Here is a 24,547-nt window from a genome sequence, read left to right as displayed (position 1 = left end):
GCCATATCACTACCATTAGTAAATTCCTCCTGGCAGGTTCCCTTTAAGGACCACCACAGGAGGGTCAAGAACAGAGCAGCAGGGCCCATGTCAGATGGTTGTGGGGAACGTGGTGTAAAAAAGCAGCAAGAAATAAATGGAAATGGCTTAGTAATCGGACAGCTGCCATGGGCCACATTTCACTTGTGATTTATTGTAGATTTGGCCATTTCTTTGCACACAACAGAGGCCATTGTCAGAGATGTTAGAAAGTACAATGGTGTCATCTCATAGGACTAGGGGCGATGTGTGACTGCTGTTACATAATCCGAAAATCACCATATTACACAACTTATACTGAAGGAGATAGCAGAAGTCTCACAAGAAGACAAACTGGACAACCACAGGCAAGAGGACGTGGACTATGGGAACTGGACAACCACGGACAAGAGGACGCAGACTATAGGATGTATTGTGAGGAAAGGCTGGAAACACCCATCATGTCACACAGGACGTCAACTCATTACAACCCCCAACATGGACGCACAGGCAGGAAATGGACGCACAGTTCCTCCACACAATTATTTGGAGGGGGTGAGGGGGACATCGAATGTACGATTAGGAGGAACTCTGGTTGGTAAAGTTATTACGTGGCACTATTACTGACTAAGGGTACGTTCACATTTGCGTTGTGCGCCGCAGCGTCGGCGCCGCAACGCACACGAAAACGCAGCAAAACGCATGCACAACGCTGCGTTTTGCGCCGCATGCGTCCTTTTTTTCATTGATTTTGGACGCAGCAAAAATGCAACTTGCTGCGTCCTCTGCGCCCGGACGCGGGCGCCGCAGGGACGCATGCGGCGCAAAACGCAAGTGCGACGCATGTCCATGTGCCCCCATGTTAAATATAGGGGAGCATGACGCATGCGGCGACGCTGCGGCGCCCGACGCTGCGGCGCCGACCGCAAATGTGAACGTAGCCTTAAGGGAACATCTGCTTAACAATTATTATTTCAGATACTTACTGTCAGGGGCACTTTGTACAATTTGACACCATTATAGTAGAAGGAGGTAAGTGTATGGTAGTATTGTTTCTGGGAAACTAACGGCATTGCAACATTTTTTTTTATTATTATTATTTTTTAACAATTCGCATTCAACATAGATAATGGTGACAGAATTATAGGGTGTTGGGGAGCACAGCAGGAAAACACTGGGGAAAAAAAAAAAAAAAAAAAAAAGCAGCTGAAAGTAATAAAATGGGTAAAGAGGAGTCATGGACTGAAGAAGAATCATGGTGGTCTTGGCTGGCCAAATGGAGAACGTGAGGAGCGAACATCTTGCGAGGCATGGGATGTAACTGTTGGGCATTTTGCCTGCAATTACATAACATTATTACTTATGTCCCATGCGCTTTGTCGCACTAACTTAAAAACTAGCACTCACCGATATTACATACCAATCCCCTCTGGGCTTGTTACAACTCTCTATGGCTGCTCAAAAAAAAAAAAAAAAAAAAAAAAAAAAAACAAAGTATATGCCCCACAAAACCCGATGCCTCAAAAACAGTCAAGTCATGGAAAAAAACAAATGCCAACGGCAAAGATTTGCAGGCATCCATCTACTATATAATTGTCTAAGGGTCACTTCCGTCTGTCTGTCTTTCTGTCACGGATATTCATTGGTCGCAGCCTCTGTCTGTCATGGAAATCCAAGTCGCTGATTGATTGGTCGTGGCAAAACGGCCACGACCAATCAGCGACGGGCACAGTCAGGCGGCAAAATGGCCGCTCCTTCCTCCCCGCAGTCAGTGCCCGCTCCATACTCCCCTCCAGTCAGCGCTCACACAGGGTTAATGGCAGCGGTAACGGACCGCGTTGTGCCGCGGTGTAATGCACTCCGTTACCGCTGCCATTAACCCTGTGTGACCAACTTTTTACTATTGATGCTGCCTATGTGGCATCAATAGTTAAAAGATCTAAGGCTAAAAATAGTAAAACAAAAATAGTTATATACTCACCGTCCATCGGCCCCTCGGATCCAGAATCAGCCTTTCCCGCTCCTCGCATTGCGGTCTCGCGACATGATGACGTAGCGATCTCGCGAGACCGCTACGTCATCAACTCGCGAGACCGCAATGCACTCTTGGGACCGGAGCGCGTGAGGAGCGTCGGTTACCGCTTCGCCTGGATCTGGGGCCAACGGAAGGGGAGTATGTAACTAATTTTTTTACTTTCATTTTTTTTTATGATATGATGCCCACATTGCTATATAATATGTGGGCTGTGCAATGCACCGCATGGCCTGTGCTATACACTCCGTGGCCTGGTATATACTACATGGCCGGCCGCGAACAATCAGCGACAGGCGCAGACCGGCTGCGAATTTTGGCGGAATTTGAACCACGTTTCGCTAATCGGTCGCAGCTGGCCGAATCCTGTGTATTCAATGTATTATTCTAAAATCTTCATAAATAAACTACATACATATTCTAGAATACCCGATGCGTTAGAATCGGGCTGCCATCTAGTTTTTCTTATATTTGTAGCGTGACATAAGAGGACCAGGTAGCTGTGGATGACCAGTCGATACGATGACCAGTGCTCAGAGGTGACCGGACACAGGACATGGTGAACTTTCACCTGTGAGATAACAGGATGCTAGATCCAGGTACAATCACGTCAGTTCAGCTCTCTAGAAATCCGCTATCAGATTCCTCCATATAATGCGATACTAATGATTTCACCAGAACGCACCATTTCTGCATATCAGATTTGCTTTCTTAAATGAAGGAAATTCTAACCAAGGCTTTAAAGGGGGGGTTGAATCAGCAAAATCACAAGCAGGACAAAATTTGTCAGATTGCCAGTAATTACCTCCCACATGTACCAGAACGGCTGTGCCAAATGCACAGCAAATTTATCCAGAAGATTTCAGCCCTTAGATTCTGTAAAGATTACATAAAAAAGGCCATTAATCCTAAAATACAAGCTAAAGACTTCTTATAATACTCAGTTTTTTGGGTTTTTTTTTTTTTCCTCTCTTCATTCTCGTAGTCTATGGTTATTGCCACTACCAGATAAATGCAGTGTGACAATTATCCTTATCCTTTATTATTATTATCCTTTGGAGCCTGTGGCAGGTAAACCACATATATAACGTGCCATCAGCTCCAGTGACTGCACCACATCTGTAGAAACTTATGGTGGACGGCTCGCAGGGTGGGCAGGGGAATCCACGCTGCTCTACAGATGGCCGATTCATATCTATGCTCACATCTGTGTCATGGAGCCTGCATGACCAGCACATTCTTCTGGCAGATCCTCCCACGGTAGCTGTAGATTTAACTGTCAGTTTCCATTGCTAAAGGAATCTGACACTGATGTGAACAGGGCCCTGGTCAACAAGATCCTTTACGATTCCTTGAGATTTATTAAAAACTTATCTGTCAGATGTGAAGAGCATTCTCTTGGGTTGGGGGGGGGGGGGGGGGGGGGGAGATTAGTGACAGGTTGTACCAGTGGTGTTTTCTTTAAACCTACTTCTGTTACTTAACAGGTGGCCGCACATTGAGTCACTGGGATCCCAGTAAAACATAGTAAAAGATCCATTGGTGAGGGTCAAGGGGGCCTTAGTCCTTCACCGAGATAACGTTTGGATCAGATGCTTGTTCGGAAATCTCCCTTGCATAGTCTAACTGATCTGATCAAAGGAAAAGCCTCATCAAATCTGCAGACCCCATGACAAAACCCCGCCAACCCCAATATAAGTCAATAGGGGCTAGTGGTACAAGAACTGCACCACGGTTTGCGCTATGAATGTAAGCCATGAAACAGATTTTAACAGGGACTTAAAGGGAACCCATCACCCCTCCCCCCAGACGTTTAACTAAAAGAGCCACCTTGTGCAGCACTAATGCTGCATTCTGACAAGTTGGCTTTTTAGTTACAAAGGCCTGCACACGCTGAAATAAACAAACACTTATAAAATGTGCCCCTACATACCCTGAAATCGTCCCGGGGGCGGGACTTTCCTCCCTAATTAGACGCAGCACAGCCGTCACTCCGGAGCTGAGCGCGCCGCCTCCTCTTGCTGCATTATCGTCCCCGGCGCCTGCGCTGTAAGGTTGTTTCCAGACATGCGCAGTTGCACTGCCCTTCGTACTTGAAGGGTCCTTCCTGATGGAGGGCTGAAATAGGAGAGGAAGTCTCCTCACCGCATCCCGTTCACTGGTACAAGCTCCAATGGCGTAGCTCCCAGTTCATGAGAAATGTCCTTGTATTTTAGCTTTAATGGCCAATAAAGTGATTGTATTGTAGGACATAATTATGGATGATCAGCAATATTGTCATTATCTCCACTTTACCTTCTCCTCGAAGATATTGTGCTAAAAATGTATGCCCTGGAAACAAAATAGAAGATGCAAGTCAGACAACAGCCAAATGAGGGTGAAAGCAGACACTGAGCCCTAAAGCCGTGATTTAGTATGAACGCCACCGCCCGGCTAATGCATATAATGTCTGTGCGTACGCTGGGAACATGAGAGCGGAGGTGTAGCATTAAACATGAATGTATGAGCCCAGGCGTCAACTACTCCAAAATAGCCCCTACACTCCCCTACTACTGAAGAAGCCCCCTGTGACGATAGCATTTAATCTTAATTTTCCAGACGTAAATTCAGTAGGCTAGGAGACATTATCTTTATATTGACTTGAGTTTGTGTTTATCGTTGGTTGGTCAAGAAACATACTATTGTTCGTATGTGCCTTTATTGTTGACTTTTGAGTTGATGTTTGTTGTACCTTATTGACCGATATCATGGATGACAGGGACGCAAAGTAATTGAAAAATAGATGTTTGTTAATATGTTGGTTACACATTGCAAAAAGGAGAGCTACTTTGTTGTCCTACAAAACAGAAAATGATGAACTATGAAGATTGATTAAATGTTCAAACAATGAGAGTTAAACTCATCCCACCTTCATGATCTGAACCACAGAAGTGGGAATAAAAAGGGATTTTCTAGCCTTCTGAAAGAATCAGAGCCTCATTACAAAATCACAGCCAGGAACACTCTGGAGAACAGCAGCCAGGACATCATGGCTCCATCACGAGGGACACAGATTTGACATTCTACAGGATGCCAGCTTAGGGGTCCACGGCCCCAGCTGAAACAATACAGATCTGATCCATTAACCATCACTGAACCCCTTGATAACTTTGGGGAAGCCAGGATTTGGACCCACCGGTCACCTGAGCCTTAAGGATATGTTTGAAGAATCTAGGTTGGGACAAACAGGCCACCAACCTCACTGCTGTGTCAGCTTCCCAAGCTTGTAGTTACCTCCACTGTTGCTTACAAACGAAAAATAACCCCCGTAAAATGGAATACTTTATTCAATGATGTACTAAAAAACCAAACCCCTATCTAATAGGTCAGTATTGAGGGGGCAATAACCCCGACATTCATAGATAAACACCCTATACTGGAACAATACCAGAGATAAATAATATAAATGCCCTATGGAAGTGATATAGCGTTAGTGGTATACAGTATATAGCTAAAAGGGTGTATGGATGTACGTGCACTACCCCTACCGATCAAGCAAATATTTATTTGCGACCCTAGGGTCTCTTCCTACCTAGGTGCGGGGGTTGGCACCCTAAGAAAAAACGAGAGTGGCGCCCCCGCTCGTAGGATGGCTATCCCTGGTCTCCTATAAACTCCCTATAAGGGATAGAGTGTGAAACAGAAGGCCAGGTGGCTGTCAATAACTTGTAAAAATATGTGATACCACTAATACAGCATACCAGGCCCACACCCCGCAATGTGCTGTAAGGTAGGGATAGATATAGAAACTAAATATCACTTGATATAAGATGATAAACTGAAATCATAGGACAAATAATATCTAATGCACATCTATAATATAACGCTGGGAGCGTCACTCTGTCCGAAGCCTTTATAGACTGCGCAAGCGCAAGCGCCGGCGCAGTCTGGACCCCACAGAGCAACGCTCCCAGGAGATCGCGGTATGCGTAAGCGCTGAACGCACACCGCGATCTCCAACAGAGAAACAGGGACGAGCCAGGAGGCGGAGGGTGAGTATACTTACCTGTCCCGTTCCACCGACGCCATTCCGGGCCATGAATATCCCCCTGCTCCCGGAATCGGCGCCTGCGCAGTCCGCGCTTTCCGGCGCCATTTTCTTGAAGACACATTGCAGTGTGTCTTCAAGAAAATGGCGCCGGAAAGCGCGGACTGCGCAGGCGCCTTTTCCGGCACCAGGAGGACACAGAAAATCTGTTCTCCTGGTGCCGGAAAAGGCGCCTGCGCAGTCCGCGCTTTCCGGTGCCATTTTCTTGAAGACACACTGCAATGTGTCTTCAAGAAAATGGCGCCGGAAAGCGCGGACTGCGCAGGCGCCGATTCCGGGAGCAGGGGGATATTCATGGCCCGGAATGGCGTCGGTGGAACGGGACAGGCAAGTATACTCACCCTCCGCAAGTAACAAATTGCTGTGCCATGAGGCTGTGGCACTTCATGCCACAGCTATTTGTTACTTACGCCACATACGTCTACAGCCACCGCACCCAGCACAGCCACGCACAGCCGCCGCACCGAGCACAGCCGCCGCACCGAGCACAGCCGCCGCACCGAGCACAGCCGAGCACAGCCACGCACAGCCGCCGCACCCAGTACAGCCGCCGCACCAAGCACAGCCACCCACAGCCGCCGCACCCACCACAGCCACCGCACCCAGTACAGCCACGCACAGCCGCCGCACCCAGCACAGCCGCTGCACCCAGCACAGCCGCCCACAGCCACGCACAGTCACCGCACCCAGCACAGCCGCCGCACCCGGCACAGCCACGCACAGCCGCCGCACCCGGCACAGCCACGCACAGCCGCCGCACCCGGCACAGCCACGCACAGCCGCCGCACCCGGCACAGCCACCGCACCCGGCACAGCCACCGCACCCGGCACAGCCACGCACAGCCGCCGCACCCAGCACAGCCACGCACAGCCGCCGCACCCAGCACAGCCACCCACAGCCACGCACAGCCGCCGCACCCAGCACAGCCGCCGCACCCAGCACAGCCGCCGCACCCAGCACAGCCGCCGCACAGCCGCCCACAGCCGCCGCACCCACCACACCCAGCACAGCCGCCGCACCCAGCACAGCCGCCTACAGCCACGCACAGCCGCTGCAACCAGCACAGCCACGCACAGCCGCCCACAGCCACGCACAGGCACCTACAGCCACCGCACCCAGCACAGCCGCCGCACCCAGCACAGCCGCCGCACCCAGCACAGCCGCCGCACCCAGCACAGCCACCGCACCCAGCACAGCCACGCACAGCCGCCGCACCCAGCACAGCCACCGCACCCAGCACAGCCGCCGTACCCAGCACAGCCACCCACAGCCACGCACAGCCGCCGCACCCAGCACAGCCGCCGCACCCAGCACAGCCACGCACAGCCGCCGCACGCAGCACAGCCGCCGCACCCAGCACAGCCACGCACAGCCGCCCACAGCAACGCACAGCCGCCCACAGCAACGCACAGCCGCCTACAGCCACGCACAGCCGCCCACAGCAACGCACAGCCGCCCACAGCAACGCACAGCCGCCCACAGCAACGCACAGCCGCCCACAGCAACGCACAGCCGCCTACAGCCACGCACAGCCGCCGCACCCAGCACAGCCGCCGCACCCAGCACAGCCACGCACAGCCGCCGCACGCAGCACAGCCGCCGCACTCAGCACAGCCGCCGCACCCAGCACAGCCGCGCACAGCCGCCCACAGCAACGCACAGCCGCCGCACCCAGCACAGCCACGCACAGCCGCCCACAGCCACGCACAGCCGCCGCACCCAGCACAGCCACCGCACCCAGCACAGCCGTCCACAGCCGCCGCACCCAGCACAGCCACGCACAGCCGCCTACAGCCACCGCACCCAGCACAGCCGCCGCACCCAGCACAGCCACGCACAGCCGCCCACAGCCACGCACAGCCGCCCACAGCCACGCACAGCCGCCGCACCCAGCACAGCCGTCCACAGCCACCGCACCCAGCACAGCCACGCACAGCCGCCGCACCCAGCACAGCCGTCCACAGCCACCGCACCCAGCACAGCCACGCACAGCCGCCGCACCCAGCACAGCCGTCCACAGCCACCGCACCCAGCACAGCCACGCACAGCCGCCGCACCCAGCACAGCCGCCCACAGCCACGCACAGCCACCCACAGCCACGCACAGCCACCCACAGCCACGCACAGCCACCCACAGCCGCTGCACCTAGCACAGCCGCCCGCACCCAGCACAGCCACGCACAGCCGCCGCACCCAGCACAGCCGCCGCACCCAGCACAGCCGCCGCACCCAGCACAGCCGCCGCACCCAGCACAGCCGCCGCACCCAGCACAGCCGCCGCACCCAGCACAGCCGCCGCACCCAGCACAGCCGCCCAAAGCCACACACAGCCGCCGCACCCAGCAGCGCCACCGCACCCAGCAGCACTCAGCACAGCCGCCCGCACCCAGCACAGCCGCCCGCACCCAGCAGCCGCCCACAGCCACGCAGCCGCTGCACCTAGCACAGCCGCCCGCAGCAACGCACAGCCGCCTACAGCCACGCACAGCCGCCGCACCCAGCACAGCCGCCGCACCCAGCACAGCCACGCACAGCCGCCGCACGCAGCACAGCCGCCGCACTCAGCACAGCCGCCGCACCCAGCACAGCCGCGCACAGCCGCCCACAGCAACGCACAGCCGCCGCACCCAGCACAGCCACGCACAGCCGCCCACAGCCACGCACAGCCGCCGCACCCAGCACAGCCACCGCACCCAGCACAGCCGTCCACAGCCGCCGCACCCAGCACAGCCACGCACAGCCGCCTACAGCCACCGCACCCAGCACAGCCGCCGCACCCAGCACAGCCACGCACAGCCGCCCACAGCCACGCACAGCCGCCCACAGCCACGCACAGCCGCCGCACCCAGCACAGCCGTCCACAGCCACCGCACCCAGCACAGCCACGCACAGCCGCCGCACCCAGCACAGCCGTCCACAGCCACCGCACCCAGCACAGCCACGCACAGCCGCCGCACCCAGCACAGCCGTCCACAGCCACCGCACCCAGCACAGCCACGCACAGCCGCCGCACCCAGCACAGCCGCCCACAGCCACGCACAGCCACCCACAGCCACGCACAGCCACCCACAGCCACGCACAGCCACCCACAGCCGCTGCACCTAGCACAGCCGCCCGCACCCAGCACAGCCACGCACAGCCGCCGCACCCAGCACAGCCGCCGCACCCAGCACAGCCGCCGCACCCAGCACAGCCGCCGCACCCAGCACAGCCGCCGCACCCAGCACAGCCGCCGCACCCAGCACAGCCGCCGCACCCAGCACAGCCGCCCAAAGCCACACACAGCCGCCGCACCCAGCAGCGCCACCGCACCCAGCAGCACTCAGCACAGCCGCCCGCACCCAGCACAGCCGCCCGCACCCAGCAGCCGCCCACAGCCACGCAGCCGCTGCACCTAGCACAGCCGCCCGCACCCAGCACAGCCGCCCACACCCAGCACTGCCACGCACAGCCGCGCCACATACAGCCGCCCGCACCCAGCACAGCCGCCGCACCCAGCACAGCCGCGCACAGCCGCCGCACCCAGCACAGACGCCCACAGCAGCCGCCCAAAGCCACACACAGCCGCCGCACCCAGCAGCGCCACCGCACCCAGCAGCACTCAGCACAGCCGCCCGCACCCAGCACAGCCGCCCACAGCCACGCACAGCCGCTGCACCCAGCACAGCCGCCCGCACCCAGCACAGCCGCCCACACCCAGCACTGCCACGCACAGCCGCGCCACATACAGCCGCCCGCACCCAGCACAGCCGCCCGCACCCAGCACAGCCGCCCGCACCCAGCACAGCCGCCCGCACCCAGCACAGCCGCCCGCACCCAGCACAGCCGCCCGCACCCAGCACAGCCGCCCGCACCCAGCACAGCCGCCCGCACCCAGCACAGCCGCCCGCACTCAGCACAGCCGCCCGCAATGATGGGGGCGCAGGATGGAGCAGCACGTGATAGGATGGGGGCGCAGGATGGGAGCACATGACAGGATGGGGATGCAGGATGGAGCAGCACATGACACGGTGGAGCAGCACATGACAGGATGGGGCGCAGGATGGAGCAGCACATGACAGGATGGGGATGCAGGATGGAGCAGCACATGACACGGTGGAGCAGCACATGACAGGATGGGGGCGCAGGATGGAGCAGCACATGACAGGATGGGAGAGCAAGATGGGAGCAGCACATACCAGGATGGAGACCATACACCAATATAAATGCTCGCCACCCGGGCGTAGAACGGGTTCAATAGCTAGTACAAGGTATAACAAGCATAGTAAAGGGCTGACAAGTATACAGTCATAAGAAATACTCATGCCATAGCAAATACTAATGCCATAAAAAGAAATAACCAGAACAAGCCCCCACCAAATGTACCTGGATATAAATAGATTAATACAATCAGCTCAATAGGGAATGCAGTAAGTAGTAGAGATACATATTAGTAATAGTTATAGTATAATAATAATAATAATAATTTTATTTATATAGCGCCAACATATTCCGCAGCGCTTTACAACTTATAGAGGGGACTTATACAGACAACAGACATTACAGCATAACAGTATACTCATCTGCTGCAATAATCAACCCCAGCCGATCATTCATCCAGTAATAGTGGCTCACAAAGTGAATCGGGGCAAAAAAACTCCGCAGAAAACCTCTCAACTTCTGCGGAGTTTTTTTGCCCCGATTCACTTTGTGAGCCACTATTACTGGATGAATGATCGGCTGGGGTTGATTATTGCAGCAGATGAGTATACTATAACTATTACTAATATGTATCTCTACTACTTACTGCATTCCCTATTGAGCTGATTGTATTAATCTATTTATATCCAGGTACATTTGGTGGGGGCTTGCTCTGGTTATTTCTTTTTATGGCATTAGTATTTGCTATGGCATGAGTATTTCTTATGACTGTATACTTGTCAGCCCTTTACTATGCTGGTTATACCTTGTATGTGCATTAGATATTATTTGTCCTATGATTTCAGTTTATCATCTTATATCAAGTGATATTTAGTTTCTATATCTATCCCTACCTTACAGCACATTGCGGGGTGTGGGCCTGGTATGCTGTATTAGTGGTATCACATATTTTTACAAGTTATTGACAGCCACCTGGCCTTCTGTTTCACACTCTATCCCTTATAGGGAGTTTATAGGAGACCAGGGATAGCCATCGTACGAGCGGGGGCGCCACTCGTTTTTTCTTAGGGTGCCAACCCCCGCACCTAGGTAGGAAGAGACCCTAGGGTCGCAAATAAATATTTGCTTGATCGGTAGGGGTAGTGCACGTACATCCATACACCCTTTTAGCTATATACTGTATACCACTAACGCTATATCACTTCCATAGGGCATTTATATTATTTATCTCTGGTATTGTTCCAGTATAGGGTGTTTATCTATGAATGTCGGGGTTATTGCCCCCTCAATACTGACCTATTAGATAGGGGTTTGGTTTTTTAGTACATCATTGAATAAAGTATTCCATTTTACGGGGGTTATTTTTCGTTTGTAAGCTATTTTGTTCTTCCCTCAGTTACATATTTGTTGTATAGTAAGTACCTCCACTGTTGCCACAGCGTGTTACCCTCGCCCAGTGTGATGAGCCCTGGTCCAAGCAATCTCAGGCCAGCGATCGAGAGCACCCACTGACCCCCCCCCCCCCCCCCATCTCCATACCCCCCATGCAACACCTTAACAGGGCTCAGGACACGCTTGATACCAGGGCTCAGGACTGGCTCGTCTGGCCCAGATGCTCCGCAACATGGGCACACAACTACTGTGGTGCAGACATCAGAAAATGAAGGCCACATGCTCCCCCATGTCTGAAGCAATGTTCCTAGGCAAGAAATGCTGTGTCATACACCAAGTGTTGGAGCACAAACCAGGGGGAAAAAAAACAAACCTGCTTTCAGCACAAAGTTAGCCACAGGCTGCATATTTCAGATCTGTGACATGCATCCTGCACTGAAGATCATTGATGAGGATCACAAAATGGCAGCCAACTCCTCAGGATGTAATTCTGTGTCTAGAAAACATGCTTTGCAAACTAGCATGAAAAACAAAAGTACTGGCAAGTGGCAATGTACCTAGAAAGTTCTGAAAGGTAACCTGTCAGATGGTCCATGCTGACAAGCCATGGGCAGCATAAATCCAGGAACAGATCACCCATAGCAGACATGTGGGTTTTACTCTAAAAGGCTGCAGAAAACACACTTAAAAGATGAGGGCCAGGGACAGGAGACTCAGATTACTAGTGACAGAAGTATGTCTCCATCAATTTATAGCTGACAGAACTGCATCACTGACAGGTCAGTCCCCAGAGGTGTTATAGGGAGAGCCCCGTCACTAGCTGGAGGGGTCATACCTCTGTGACTGTTCTTTTAGTTACCTCGCCCCTGGCTGCCATCTTAAAGTAGATTTTCACATACATAATCAGCAATAACGGAGCCGGTCTCCCATCCCCGTGGGCCAGATAGTATGGATCATTTACTGGTTGTCTTTAATTTTTTTTATTTTTTTTTTATTATCTAGGACAAGAAATGCAATTAATATTAAACTATACACATTACTGATCTCAGCCTCAAAGTTCCAGTTCTCAGGCTTCAGTACTCCCCGATTTCCGGCAGCGGTGCCACGTACAGCCACATAATCACTTGTGCCATACATTTTACCATCACCAGTGTTCTCTGGCAGGGGTATAAGACGCTGGCGGTTCATCTCCTCCAATAATAGTAAGTATATTGGAAATCTCTACCCCCAAACCTTATTTCCTTCTACATCTGTGGGACTATCGGGACAGCAGATTAGGGTGCTGGCTTCAGCAGAGGTTCGTGCATGGGCACCTGAGGTTGCAGCCGTTTCAGGAAAAGCAGAGCAGGAGGTGTAATGGCTTCCGTAACCTGACAATGTAGGCGCCGACCTTTCACAGGGTTTTCTTTGTTCACTCACATAAGTAGAAGGATCTCTGGGAAACTGTATGAAATCTGCACATTAGCCATGATAAAAGGCTTTCTCTAAAGGGATTAATGTCATGTACAGAAACACCCCGGAGTAACCAGAGGACGCCGGGCCACCAAAAGTTCAGCCAGCGTTAGTCATGTGCAGCAAACATTAGGCCGCCTCGTGCCAACTCATTAGCTAAAATGTTTACTTGGAAACTGTATCAGAAGGAATATGGCGGTGAGATGTCATATTCAGTTACAGATGGGCCAAGTGCTGCAATGCCATATATAAGATGTCACCGATGGGCCTATCTCCGGGGACAAGGCAGTCAATGTCTCCAGAAACGTGACACTAGTGCCAAAGTTTAAAGCGGTAATGAGGCCATACTAGCTTCTGTATTGGGTGGTGAGAGGGGCCGGAAACTCAACGTCTAGAAACTCGTGAGCAGGCAACAGGCATCGTGCCCTTGTCCTAATGACAGGTCCACAATACCAACCACTTGCACAAGCGAGGGGGGAGATATTTGTACATGTGACATCACCACCCGTGGCCATAGCGAGTAAGGCCGATCGTTCACCTGCCCTATTGTAGTGACCACAGCCGATATCTAGAGACATTACTTGCCCCGGTCTCCAGAAGCACAATGCCTGATGAACTTGTGACGTTACCGGCCCCCACACACCCTATAGAAGTGATCCTCTCAGTTACATCAGTAGTACGATGTAGCAGAATGAAGAATGGGGGTTGTAGTGGGTGGGGTACAGGGTACTAGCCCACTAATTGACATACAGAAGGTTTATGCTTGCACGAACAAGGGCAGCCATGATAGTGGCCAAATCTGAGATACAGTGGTCCATGGCCATGTGGGATATTTAGTCATTGTGGCCATTGACAAGTCAAAACTGGAGATTACCGTGCTCCATACAAGTGCTAATTTCTTCAAATCTGTCAGTATCTTCCATCGAAATAGATTTCTGATTAGCGACCTGACTGCACATCTAGGCGGGGTACCGAGCGCAGAAGAGCGGCCTTTGGAGTAATAAGAAATGCGCATCTGACAACATGACACGCTAAGCTGTAAGAATCTGGGAGAGACAAGCGCTCATTGTATTTCGGTGTTTGTGCCACCGAGGTCTTGTGATGGTGAGCGCGGCCGCCGCGATGGAGCAGCTGTATTCACATCAGACAAGCTGATCGGCGGAGAAGCTCTGCTGCCAGCTGGACACACGGGCAATATTGTGCTGGGTCAGAGGGGCACACCGAGTCCGCCAAGGCAAACACCCCACAATGTAATCTGGGCCCTATACTACATCAGCATCACAAACATACAAAAAAGGTTTATTCCAACAGCTGTAGGATAGAAAACAAAACCACCTACAGAGGGGACTGGTGAGCAATTTAGGATATTCTTAGCATTTCAAAGTATTATAGGGTTTTACATTTTCGGGAAAGTGGACTCCAAATCCTCTAACATACCTAAAACGGCATGCATCTACACAGCAAGTAATCACGGAGCTCAGAAGCTGTAGATGGCTCACGCTGCTGAGCTCTATGATTGGCTACAGAGGTGACGGACGCCATCAACGTGACGTCACCGCTGCAGCCAGAATGCCGATACCCGAGAAGCAGAGGGGAGTGAAAGTACCCGCTTTGTTATTTTTGAGGGTCCACTTTCCTGAAAGTTGTAAATCCCTCAACCATCACTAGGATGGACATTTCCCAACAATCATTTCTTACTCTCATAGCAGAGGTAATTGCTGAGGTGGAAAAGTCAGTGTCAGGCACCTAACTGGAGTTGTGTCTGCAACGTGAAAGTGGAGGTCTGGAAGCCTCGTTTAGCGCTATAGGACACCCCATGAGAAAGTGGCCTACAGTGCGAGGACCTCAATAAAGAGTGGACTCATAACTTACTAACGAAGTCACCTTTCAAATGGGCCTTAGAGCATAACGAAGACCACACTACCTGTAGAGAGTGACGGGGGTGGTCCTGGTCCCCTCAGGAGCCATCCTGGTTATACAAGGCAGCTGCAGAAACACACAGGACAAGTACCAGAGACCAGTACACCTCAGCGGCCATGTGCCGTCCCACCTGACCCAGGACCCCATGTTGGCTCTGTACAGCTACGTATGGTCTATTTTATAACTATTTGTCCATTTAGAAAAGGTGTTCCGAAGAGTAGTTTTTACCCATCCGAAGAACAGATCACATCCAGATTGACGACTCCACCGACTACTGTGGACCGTCCAATGGAGAATGAACAGAGGTGGCATGTAAGCCTGACCACCGCTCCATGCAAATGCGGGGCAGAATCCCTATTCTAGGGACTGGCTGCACCTCAGCAGTGCAACACCACTCATCTAGAAAAGTTCTTCTTACAGAATAAGGCCCAGTTCAGGGAGTGCCACCTATAGAAAGCTATCCGTCGTCTGAGTGACCGCATGGCGGTGGTTTAGGGTCAATATACTTGACAAGTTCCTCCCAAACATCAGGCCAGTCTCAGGCGCATTGGCTGCTGCCCTTCAGATGAGACAGAACTCCTGCACTCGTACTTTCTATATTAAGAGAAAATATAAAGAACAAAGACAATCAATAGTACAAGAAGCATGCCGGCTACACAGGACTCCAGACATGGCACGTTACTAGAAGGACGATGTGACGCAGATTTCTACTGCATACCCAGTACGCCATGGTGATATCCAGAGGGACATGATTGGGGGGGGGGGGGGGGTGTCGCCTGATACTCCGCACCCCACCCCTCAACACTTCTCCAGCCATGAATTAGGCCTCTCCCAGCAGCTGGCACACATCAGTCCCCACCCCACCATCTATTCTGCACACTCACTGCCCACACTCCACCCGTCAGACCAAAACGCATGAGCAGGCAAGGTAGAAAGCTAGATATAGTGAGTAGACACAGGGTGAGGGGGCAGCACCCTGCATGCCAGTGGGTGGGCACACGGCAGGCTTGTCTACGGCCCTCGCCTCATCTGGAAGAGGTATCTGGTGTCCGCCACATCTGGACTCCTCTGCCCACACAATACAGAACTGGTGGACATGAGCTAATGGGAAGCCATCCGATAAGGTACCCACCCCCCCATAAATAGCTGCAGAACAGTGGACACATACCACATCTTCATCACTGTAGCAGAGCACAATACCAAGCAGGCAGGGGCGAGGGGTTAATGTAAAGAGGTATTATTACAATTTGGACATTATCCTGATCAATGGAATAGGGGATAACTTCCCGATCGATGGGGTCCAACAGCCAGAGACCCCCCTGACCCCGGATTAGAGCTCTGAAGCTCCCTGTGTGACTGGAGCGGTGCTTGATCACAAGCTCTGCAGCTCCATTCATTCCTATGGGAGTGGCTGCACCTGTAAATGCATTGTGTCTGGTATTGTAGGATGGGGCAATACCAGGCACAGCCTGCAGACAAGGGTGGCGCTGTTCCTTAGAAGAAAGCAGCCATTTTCCCCTCTACTCCTGGCAGTGGCAGGTGAGGCTGGCATGGTGACTCAGCCCCTCTGGGGATGGCATATAATGGGCTACATACACACATGCTCGGGCATCTGACCTTCACAGGATCTTACCCACTGAGCCGGCCTTGGAGGGGGCGCTGCGCGGTGCGGCCGGCCGCTCCTCCTCCTCGGGGGCGCTGGGGATGAGGGGCGCGGGGGGCAGGTCGCTGCCGATGCTGCTGGGCTCCTCTTCCTCGGGTGACGGCTCCAGGCTGTCGGAGTAGCTCTTCCGCTCCTCTTCATCCTCCGCCACCGCGGGCTTCCCGGGGAAGGAGACCTTGAAGGTGGGATGAGCCAGCTGCCCCGCTCCCCCGGTCAGGTCCAGCACGTCGTCCATGTCATCCCAGGGCTGCACCCGGTGCTTGGCCTCCTCCGCTCCTCGGTGCTGGTCCGAGTCATTCCCAAAGCTGCTAGATGATGTTACAAACGAGGACTGGTCCTCCATGGCGGCTGCGGGACGGATACGACCGGCTGGACAATGCGAGCTGCCGGCTACGGAGAAGTGCGCCACCCGTGTGTGAGCGGCAGGGGGACCGGAGCGATAACAATACAGAGGGGGGAGGAGGAGGCGCCAGCCACGCCCTGGTGACTCACACTCTGCCCGGAGCCTCAACATGGCGGGGATGCTGCGGCCCCACCCAGGCTGCCAGGAGCCAACCAGCCGCGGCACTGGGCGGGACTACACGCTCTTGACTGACGACCTGTTCTACCAATAGAAAGCTAAGAGGGTGGGGCCTCAGGGCTTACCTAGCCAATGAAGAAACGAGTTCGCGCAAGGATGGTGGTTGTCATGGTAACAGACAGGACCCGCTGCTCCTCATTGCTGCTGCCGGACGCGCAGACATTCCGCAACTGAGGGGAGGCTGTGCCGGTGTCTCCATGTTCAGGGAGGGTGATGGCGCCGTAAGCCCCGGCTGCCAAGTGTCCAGTCATCATCCCGTGACACAGGCCTTCTCCCAGGCCCTGACCATGGGGCACAGGGACCAGTGTGCCCGGAACATAAGGACCGGGGATATCCTAATGTCAAATTGTGTGTCAGCACATGAACTGTGAAGTCTACCATAAGAGCGGGCATATCGTGACTGAGCGGCTGCTGGAGGCGTCTGGCCCCGGTAATGGCTGGGGGTCCGCACTGTGGGGTCCGGCGATCAGTGGAACCTGTCAGAAGGTTTTACCCCTGGAAACCAATTGTGTAACCCACTGAAAGATCAGCAGGGTGGTCCCGGTGTGACCCCAAAGTGCGGCCTCAGCAGCGGGAAATGGCATTGTGGTGTGAGGCTGTACCGACAGCTCCTCAGTCCCCGGTATTCCGGATAGCAGCCCCCTCCCCGGCTGACTGACAGCTCCTCAGCCCCGGTATTCCGGATAGCAGCCCCCTCCCCGGCTGACTGACAGCTCCTCAGCCCCGGTAGTACGGACAGCAGCCCCCTCCCCGGCTGACTGACAGGTCCCTGTATTCCAGATAGCAGCCCCCTCCCCGGCTGACTGACAGCTCCTCAGCCCCCTGTATCCCGGACAGCAGCCCCCTCCCCGGCTGACTGACAGCTCCTCAGCCCCCGTATCCCGGATAGCAGCCCCCTCCCCGGCTGACTGACAGGTCCCTGTATTCCAGATAGCAGCCCCCTCCCCGGCTGACTGACAGCTCCTCAGCCCCCGTATCCCGGATAGCAACCCCCTCCCCGGCTGACTGACAGGTCCCTGTATTCCAGATAGCAGCCCCCTCCCCGGCTGACTGACAGCTCCTCAGCCCCCATATCCCGGATAGCAGCCCCCTCCCCGGCTGACTGACAGCTCCTCAGCCCCGTATTCCGGATAGCAGCCCCCTCCCTGACTGACTGACAGCTCCTCAGCCCCCTGTATCCCGGATAGCAGCCCCCTCCCCGGCTGACTGACAGCTCCTCAGCCCCCGTATTCCGGATAGCAGCCCCCTCCCCGGCTGACTGACAGCTCCTCAGCCCCCGTATTCCGGATAGCAGCCCCCTCCCCGGCTGACTGACAGCTCCTCAGCCCCCGGATAGCAGCCCCCTCCCCGGCTGACTGACTGCTCCTCAGCCCCCGTATCCCGGATAGCAGCCCCCTCCCCAGCTGACTGACAGCTCCTCAGCCCCCTGTATCCCGGATAGCAGCCCCCTCCCCAGCTGACTGACAGCTCCTCATCCCCCGTATCCCGGATAGCAGCCCCCTCCCCGGCTGACTGACAGGTCCCTGTATTCCAGATAGCAGCCCCCTCCCCGGCTGACTGACAGCTCCCCATCCCCCGTATCCCGGATAGCAGCCCCCTCCCCGGCTGACTGACAGCTCCTCAGCCCCGTATTCCGGATAGCAGCCCCCTCCCCGACTGACTGACAGCTCCTCAGCCCCCGTATTCCGGATAGCAGCCCCCTCCCCGGCTGACTGACAGCTCCTCAGCCCCCGGATAGCAGCCCCCTCCCCGGCTGACTGACAGCTCCTCAGCCCCCGTATCCCGGATAGCAGCCCCCTCCCCAGCTGACTGACAGCTCCTCAGCCCCCTGTATCCCGGATAGCAGCCCCCTCCCCAGCTGACTGACAGCTCCTCATCCCCCGTATCCCGGATAGCAGCCCCCTCCCCGGCTGACTGACAGGTCCCTGTATTCCAGATAGCAGCCCCCTCCCCGGCTGACTGACAGCTCCTCATCCCCCGTATCCCGGATAGCAGCCTGTCATGACTCTCAATGGCGAGAGAACATAGCCCAGCATATATGAGAACTAGCTCTTGGAAGATGGAAACTATACTGATCATGAACTAAACCTGCCGCACAACTAGAAGTGGCCGGGTAGCATGCCTACGTTTTTTATCCCTAGATGCCCAGCGCCAGCCGGAGAACTACCTAATCCTAGCAGAGGAAAAGACAGTCCTGGCTCACCTCTAGAGAAATTTCCCCAAAAGGCAGACAGAGGCCCCCACATATATTGGCGGTGATTTTAGATGAAATGACAAACGTAGTATGAAAATAGGTTTAGCAAAATCGAGGTCCGCTTACTAGATAGCAGGAAGACAGAAAGGGCACTTTCATGGTCAGCAGAAAAACCCTATCAAAACACCATCCAGAAATTACTTTAAGACTCTAGCATTAACTCATAACACCAGAGTGGCAATTTCCGATCACAAGAGCTTTCCAGACACAGTAACGAAACAGCAGCTGTGAACAGGAACAAAAATGCAAAAACACACAAGGACAAAAGTCCAACTTAACTGGGAGTTGTCTGGTAGCAGGAACATGCACAGAAAGGCTTCTGATTACATTGTTGACCGGCATGAAACTGACAGAGGAGCAAGGTTATATAGCGACTCCCACATCCTGATAGGAGCAGGTGAACAGAGGGGATGATGCACACAAGTTCAATTCCACAAGTGGCCACCGGGGGAGCCCAGAATCCAATTTCACAACAGTACCCCCCCCTCAAGGAGGGGGCACCGAACCCTCACCAGAACCACCAGGGCGATCAGGATGAGCCCTATGAAAGGCACGGACCAGATCGGAGGCATGAACATCAGAGGCAGTGACCCAAGAATTATCCTCCTGACCGTATCCCTTCCATTTGACCAGATACTGGAGTTTCCGTCTGGAAACACGAGAGTCTAAGATCTTTTCCACAACGTACTCCAACTCACCCTCAACCAACACCGGAGCAGGAGGCTCAACGGAAGGCACAACCGGTACCTCATACCTGCGCAACAATGACCGATGAAAAACATTATGAATCGAAAAGGATGCAGGGAGGTCCAAACGGAAGGACACAGGGTTAAGAATCTCCAATATCTTGTACGGGCCGATGAACCGAGGCTTAAACTTAGGAGAAGAAACCCTCATAGGGACAAAACGAGAAGACAACCACACCAAGTCCCCAACACAAAGCCGAGGACCAACACGACGACGGCGGTTGGCAAAAAGCTGAGTCTTCTCCTGGGACAACTTCAAATTGTCCACCACCTGCCCCCAAATCTGATGCAACCTCTCCACCACAGCATCCACTCCAGGACAATCCGAAGATTCCACTTGACCGGAGGAAAATCGAGGATGAAACCCCGAATTACAGAAAAACGGGGACACCAAGGTGGCAGAGCTGGCCCGATTATTGAGGGCGAACTCCGCCAAAGGCAAAAAAGCAACCCAATCATCCTGATCCGCAGACACAAAACACCTCAAATATGTCTCCAAGGTCTGATTAGTCCGCTCGGTCTGGCCATTAGTCTGAGGATGGAAAGCAGACGAAAAAGACAAATCTATGCCCATCCTAGCACAGAATGCCCGCCAAAATCTAGACACGAATTGGGTCCCTCTGTCAGAAACGATATTCTCCGGAATACCATGCAAACGAACAACATTTTGAAAAAACAGAGGAACCAACTCGGAAGAAGAAGGCAACTTAGGCAAGGGAACCAGATGGACCATCTTAGAGAAACGGTCACACACCACCCAGATGACAGACATCTTCTGAGAAACAGGCAGATCCGAAATAAAATCCATCGAGATGTGCGTCCAAGGCCTCTTCGGGATAGGCAAGGGTAACAACAATCCACTAGCCCGAGAACAACAAGGCTTGGCCCGAGCACAAACGTCACAAGACTGCACAAAGCCTCGCACATCTCGTGACAGGGAAGGCCACCAGAAGGACCTTGCCACCAAATCCCTGGTACCAAAGATTCCAGGATGACCTGCCAACGCAGAAGAATGAACCTCAGAGATGACTCTACTGGTCCAATCATCAGGAACAAACAGTCTACCAGGTGGGCAACGATCAGGTCTATCCGCCTGAAACTCCTGCAAGGCCCGCCGCAGGTCTGGAGAAACGGCAGACAATATCACTCCATCTTTAAGGATACCTGTGGGCTCAGAATTACCAGGGGAGTCAGGCTCAAAACTCCTAGAAAGGGCATCCGCCTTAACATTCTTAGAACCCGGTAGGTACGACACCACAAAATTAAACCGAGAGAAAAACAACGACCAGCGCGCCTGTCTAGGATTCAGGCGCCTGGCAGACTCAAGGTAAATTAAATTTTTGTGGTCAGTCAATACCACCACCTGATGTCTGGCCCCCTCAAGCCAGTGACGCCACTCCTCAAAAGCCCACTTCATGGCCAAAAGCTCCCGATTCCCAATATCATAATTCCGCTCGGCGGGCGAAAATTTACGGGAAAAAAAAGCACAAGGTCTCATCACGGAGCAGTCGGAACTTCTCTGCGACAACACCGCCCCAGCTCCGATTTCAGAAGCGTCGACCTCAACCTGAAAAGGAAGAGCAACATCAGGCTGACGCAACACTGGGGCGGAAGAAAAGCTGCGCTTGAGCTCCCGAAAGGCCTCCACAGCATCAGGGGACCAATCAGCAACATCAGCACCCTTCTTAGTCAAATCAGTCAATGGTTTTACAACATCAGAAAAACCAGCAATAAATCGACGATAAAAGTTAGCAAAGCCCAAAAATTTCTGAAGACTCTTAAGAGAAGAGGGTTGCGTCCAATCACCAATAGCCTGAACCTTGACAGGATCCATCTCGATGGAAGAGGGGGAAAAAATGTATCCCAAGAAGGAAATCTTTTGAACCCCAAAAACACACTTAGAACCCTTCACACACAAGGAATTAGACCGCAAAACCTGAAAAACCCTCCTGACCTGCTGGACATGAGAGTCCCAGTCATCCGAAAAAATCAGAATATCATCCAGATACACAATCATAAATTTATCCAAATAATCGCGGAAAATGTCATGCATAAAGGACTGGAAGACTGAAGGGGCATTAGAAAGACCAAAAGGCATCACCAAATACTCAAAATGGCCCTCGGGCGTATTAAATGCGGTTTTCCACTCATCCCCCTGCTTGATTCGCACCAAATTATACGCCCCACGGAGATCAATCTTAGAGAACCACTTGGCCCCCTTTATACGAGCAAACAAATCAGTAAGCAGTGGTAACGGATATTGATATTTAACCGTGATTTTATTCAAAAGTCGATAATCAATACACGGCCTCAAAGAGCCGTCTTTCTTAGACACAAAGAAAAAACCGGCTCCTAAGGGAGATGACGAAGGACGAATATGTCCCTTTTCCAAGGACTCCTTTATATATTCTCGCATAGCAGCGTGTTCAGGCACAGACAGATTAAATAAACGACCCTTAGGGTATTTACTACCCGGGATCAAGTCTATGGCACAATCGCACTCCCGGTGCGGAGGTAGTGAACCAACCTTGGGTTCTTCAAAAACGTCACGAAAGTCAGACAAGAATTCAGGAATCTCAGAGGGAATAGATGATGAAATGGAAACCAAAGGTACGTCCCCATGAGTTCCTTTACATCCCCAGCTTAACACAGACATAGCTCTCCAGTCGAGGACTGGGTTATGAGATTGCAGCCATGGCAATCCCAGCACCAAAACATCATGCAGATTATACAGCACCAGAAAGCGAATAACCTCCTGGTGATCCGGATTAACACGCATAGTCACTTGTGTCCAGTATTGTGGTTTATTACTAGCCAATGGGGTGGAGTCAATCCCTTTCAGAGGTATCGGAGCCTCCAATGGCTCCAAATCATACCCACAGCGTTTGGCAAAGGACCAATCCATAAGACTCAAAGCAGCGCCAGAGTCGACATAGGCGTCCGCGGTAATAGATGACAAAGAACAAATCAGGGTCACAGATAGAATAAACTTAGACTGTAAAGTGCTAATTGAAACAGACTTGTCAGGCTTCTTAGTACGCTTAAAGCATGCTGATATAACATGAGTTGAATCACCACAATAGAAGCACAACCCATTTTTACGTCTAAAATTCTGCCGCTCGCTTCTGGACAGAATTCTATCACATTGCATATTTTCTGGCGTCTTCTCAGTAGACACCGCCAAATGGTGCACAGGTTTGCGCTCCCGCAGACGCCTATCGATCTGAATAGCCATCGTCATGGACTCATTCAGACCCGCAGGCACAGGGAACCCCACCATAACATCCTTAATGGCATCAGAGAGACCTTCTCTGAAAATCGCCGCAAGGGCGCACTCATTCCACTGAGTAAGCACAGACCATTTGCGGAATTTTTGGCAGTATATTTCAGCTTCATCTTGCCCCTGAGACAAGGACATCAGGGCCTTTTCCGCCTGAAGCTCTAAATGAGGTTCCTCATAAAGCAACCCCAAGGCCAGAAAAAACGCATCCACATTGAGCAACGCAGGATCCCCTGGTGCCAATGCAAAAGCCCAGTCTTGAGGGTCGCCCCGGAGCAAGGAAATTACAATCCTGACCTGCTGTGCAGGGTCTCCGGCAGAGCGAGACTTCAGGGACAAAAACAATTTGCAATTATTTTTAAAATTTTGAAAGTGAGATCTATTCCCCGAGAAGAACTCAGGCAAAGGAATTCTAGGCTCAGACATAGGTGCATGAACAACAAAATCTTGCAATTTTTGTACCTTTGTGGCGAGATTATTCAAACCTGTAGCTACACTCTGAAGATCCATTTGAAACAGGTGAACACAGAGCCATTCAAGGATTAGAAGGAGAAAAATAGAGGAAGGCTGCAGTATAGGCAGACTAGCAAGTGATTCAATTAAGAGCACACTCAGAACTAGAGGAAAAAAAAAAAAAAAAAAAAAATTGTAGCAGACTTCTTTTTTCTCTCCTTTCTCAGCCAGTAATTTAACCCTTTTTTGGGCCGGTCAAACTGTCATGATTCTCAATGGCGAGAGAACATAGCCCAGCATATATGAGAACTAGCTCTTGGAAGATGGAAACTATACTGACCATGAACTAAACCTGCCGCACAACTAGAAGTGGCCGGGTAGCATGCCTACGTTTTTTATCCCTAGATGCCCAGCGCCAGCCGGAGAACTACCTAATCCTAGCAGAGGAAAAGACAGTCCTGGCTCACCTCTAGAGAAATTTCCCCAAAAGGCAGACAGAGGCCCCCACATATATTGGCGGTGATTTTAGA

General features: G+C 52.9%; 1 protein-coding gene across 9 annotated transcripts in view; it reads right to left on the bottom strand.

Moving 5' to 3' along the window:
• RTN4 (reticulon 4) overlaps positions 1 to 17,219 on the bottom strand; it is a 67,109-nt gene extending 49,890 nt beyond the window's left edge. The window contains exons 1-2 of one of the 9 annotated variants that reach the window (XM_077282687.1): positions 16,675 to 17,211; positions 4,346 to 4,381 (exon numbers count right to left, since the gene is read on the bottom strand). In XM_077282687.1, the coding sequence (XP_077138802.1) occupies positions 4,346 to 4,381; positions 16,675 to 17,047 (409 nt within the window). In that variant the 5' untranslated portion in view covers positions 17,048 to 17,211. Of the gene's footprint in view, positions 1 to 4,345; positions 4,382 to 16,674 lie in introns of all 9 variants that reach the window. The other 8 variants (XM_077282689.1, XM_077282691.1, XM_077282693.1 and 5 more) reach the window with 8 other exon arrangements.
• Positions 17,220 to 24,547: the final 7,328 nt, after the last annotated feature.

The sequence above is a fragment of the Ranitomeya variabilis genome, chromosome 2 (assembly GCF_051348905.1).
Source record: "Ranitomeya variabilis isolate aRanVar5 chromosome 2, aRanVar5.hap1, whole genome shotgun sequence".
Classification (NCBI taxonomy): Eukaryota; Metazoa; Chordata; class Amphibia; order Anura; family Dendrobatidae; genus Ranitomeya; species Ranitomeya variabilis.
This window is presented reverse-complemented; position numbering and strand designations above follow the sequence as displayed.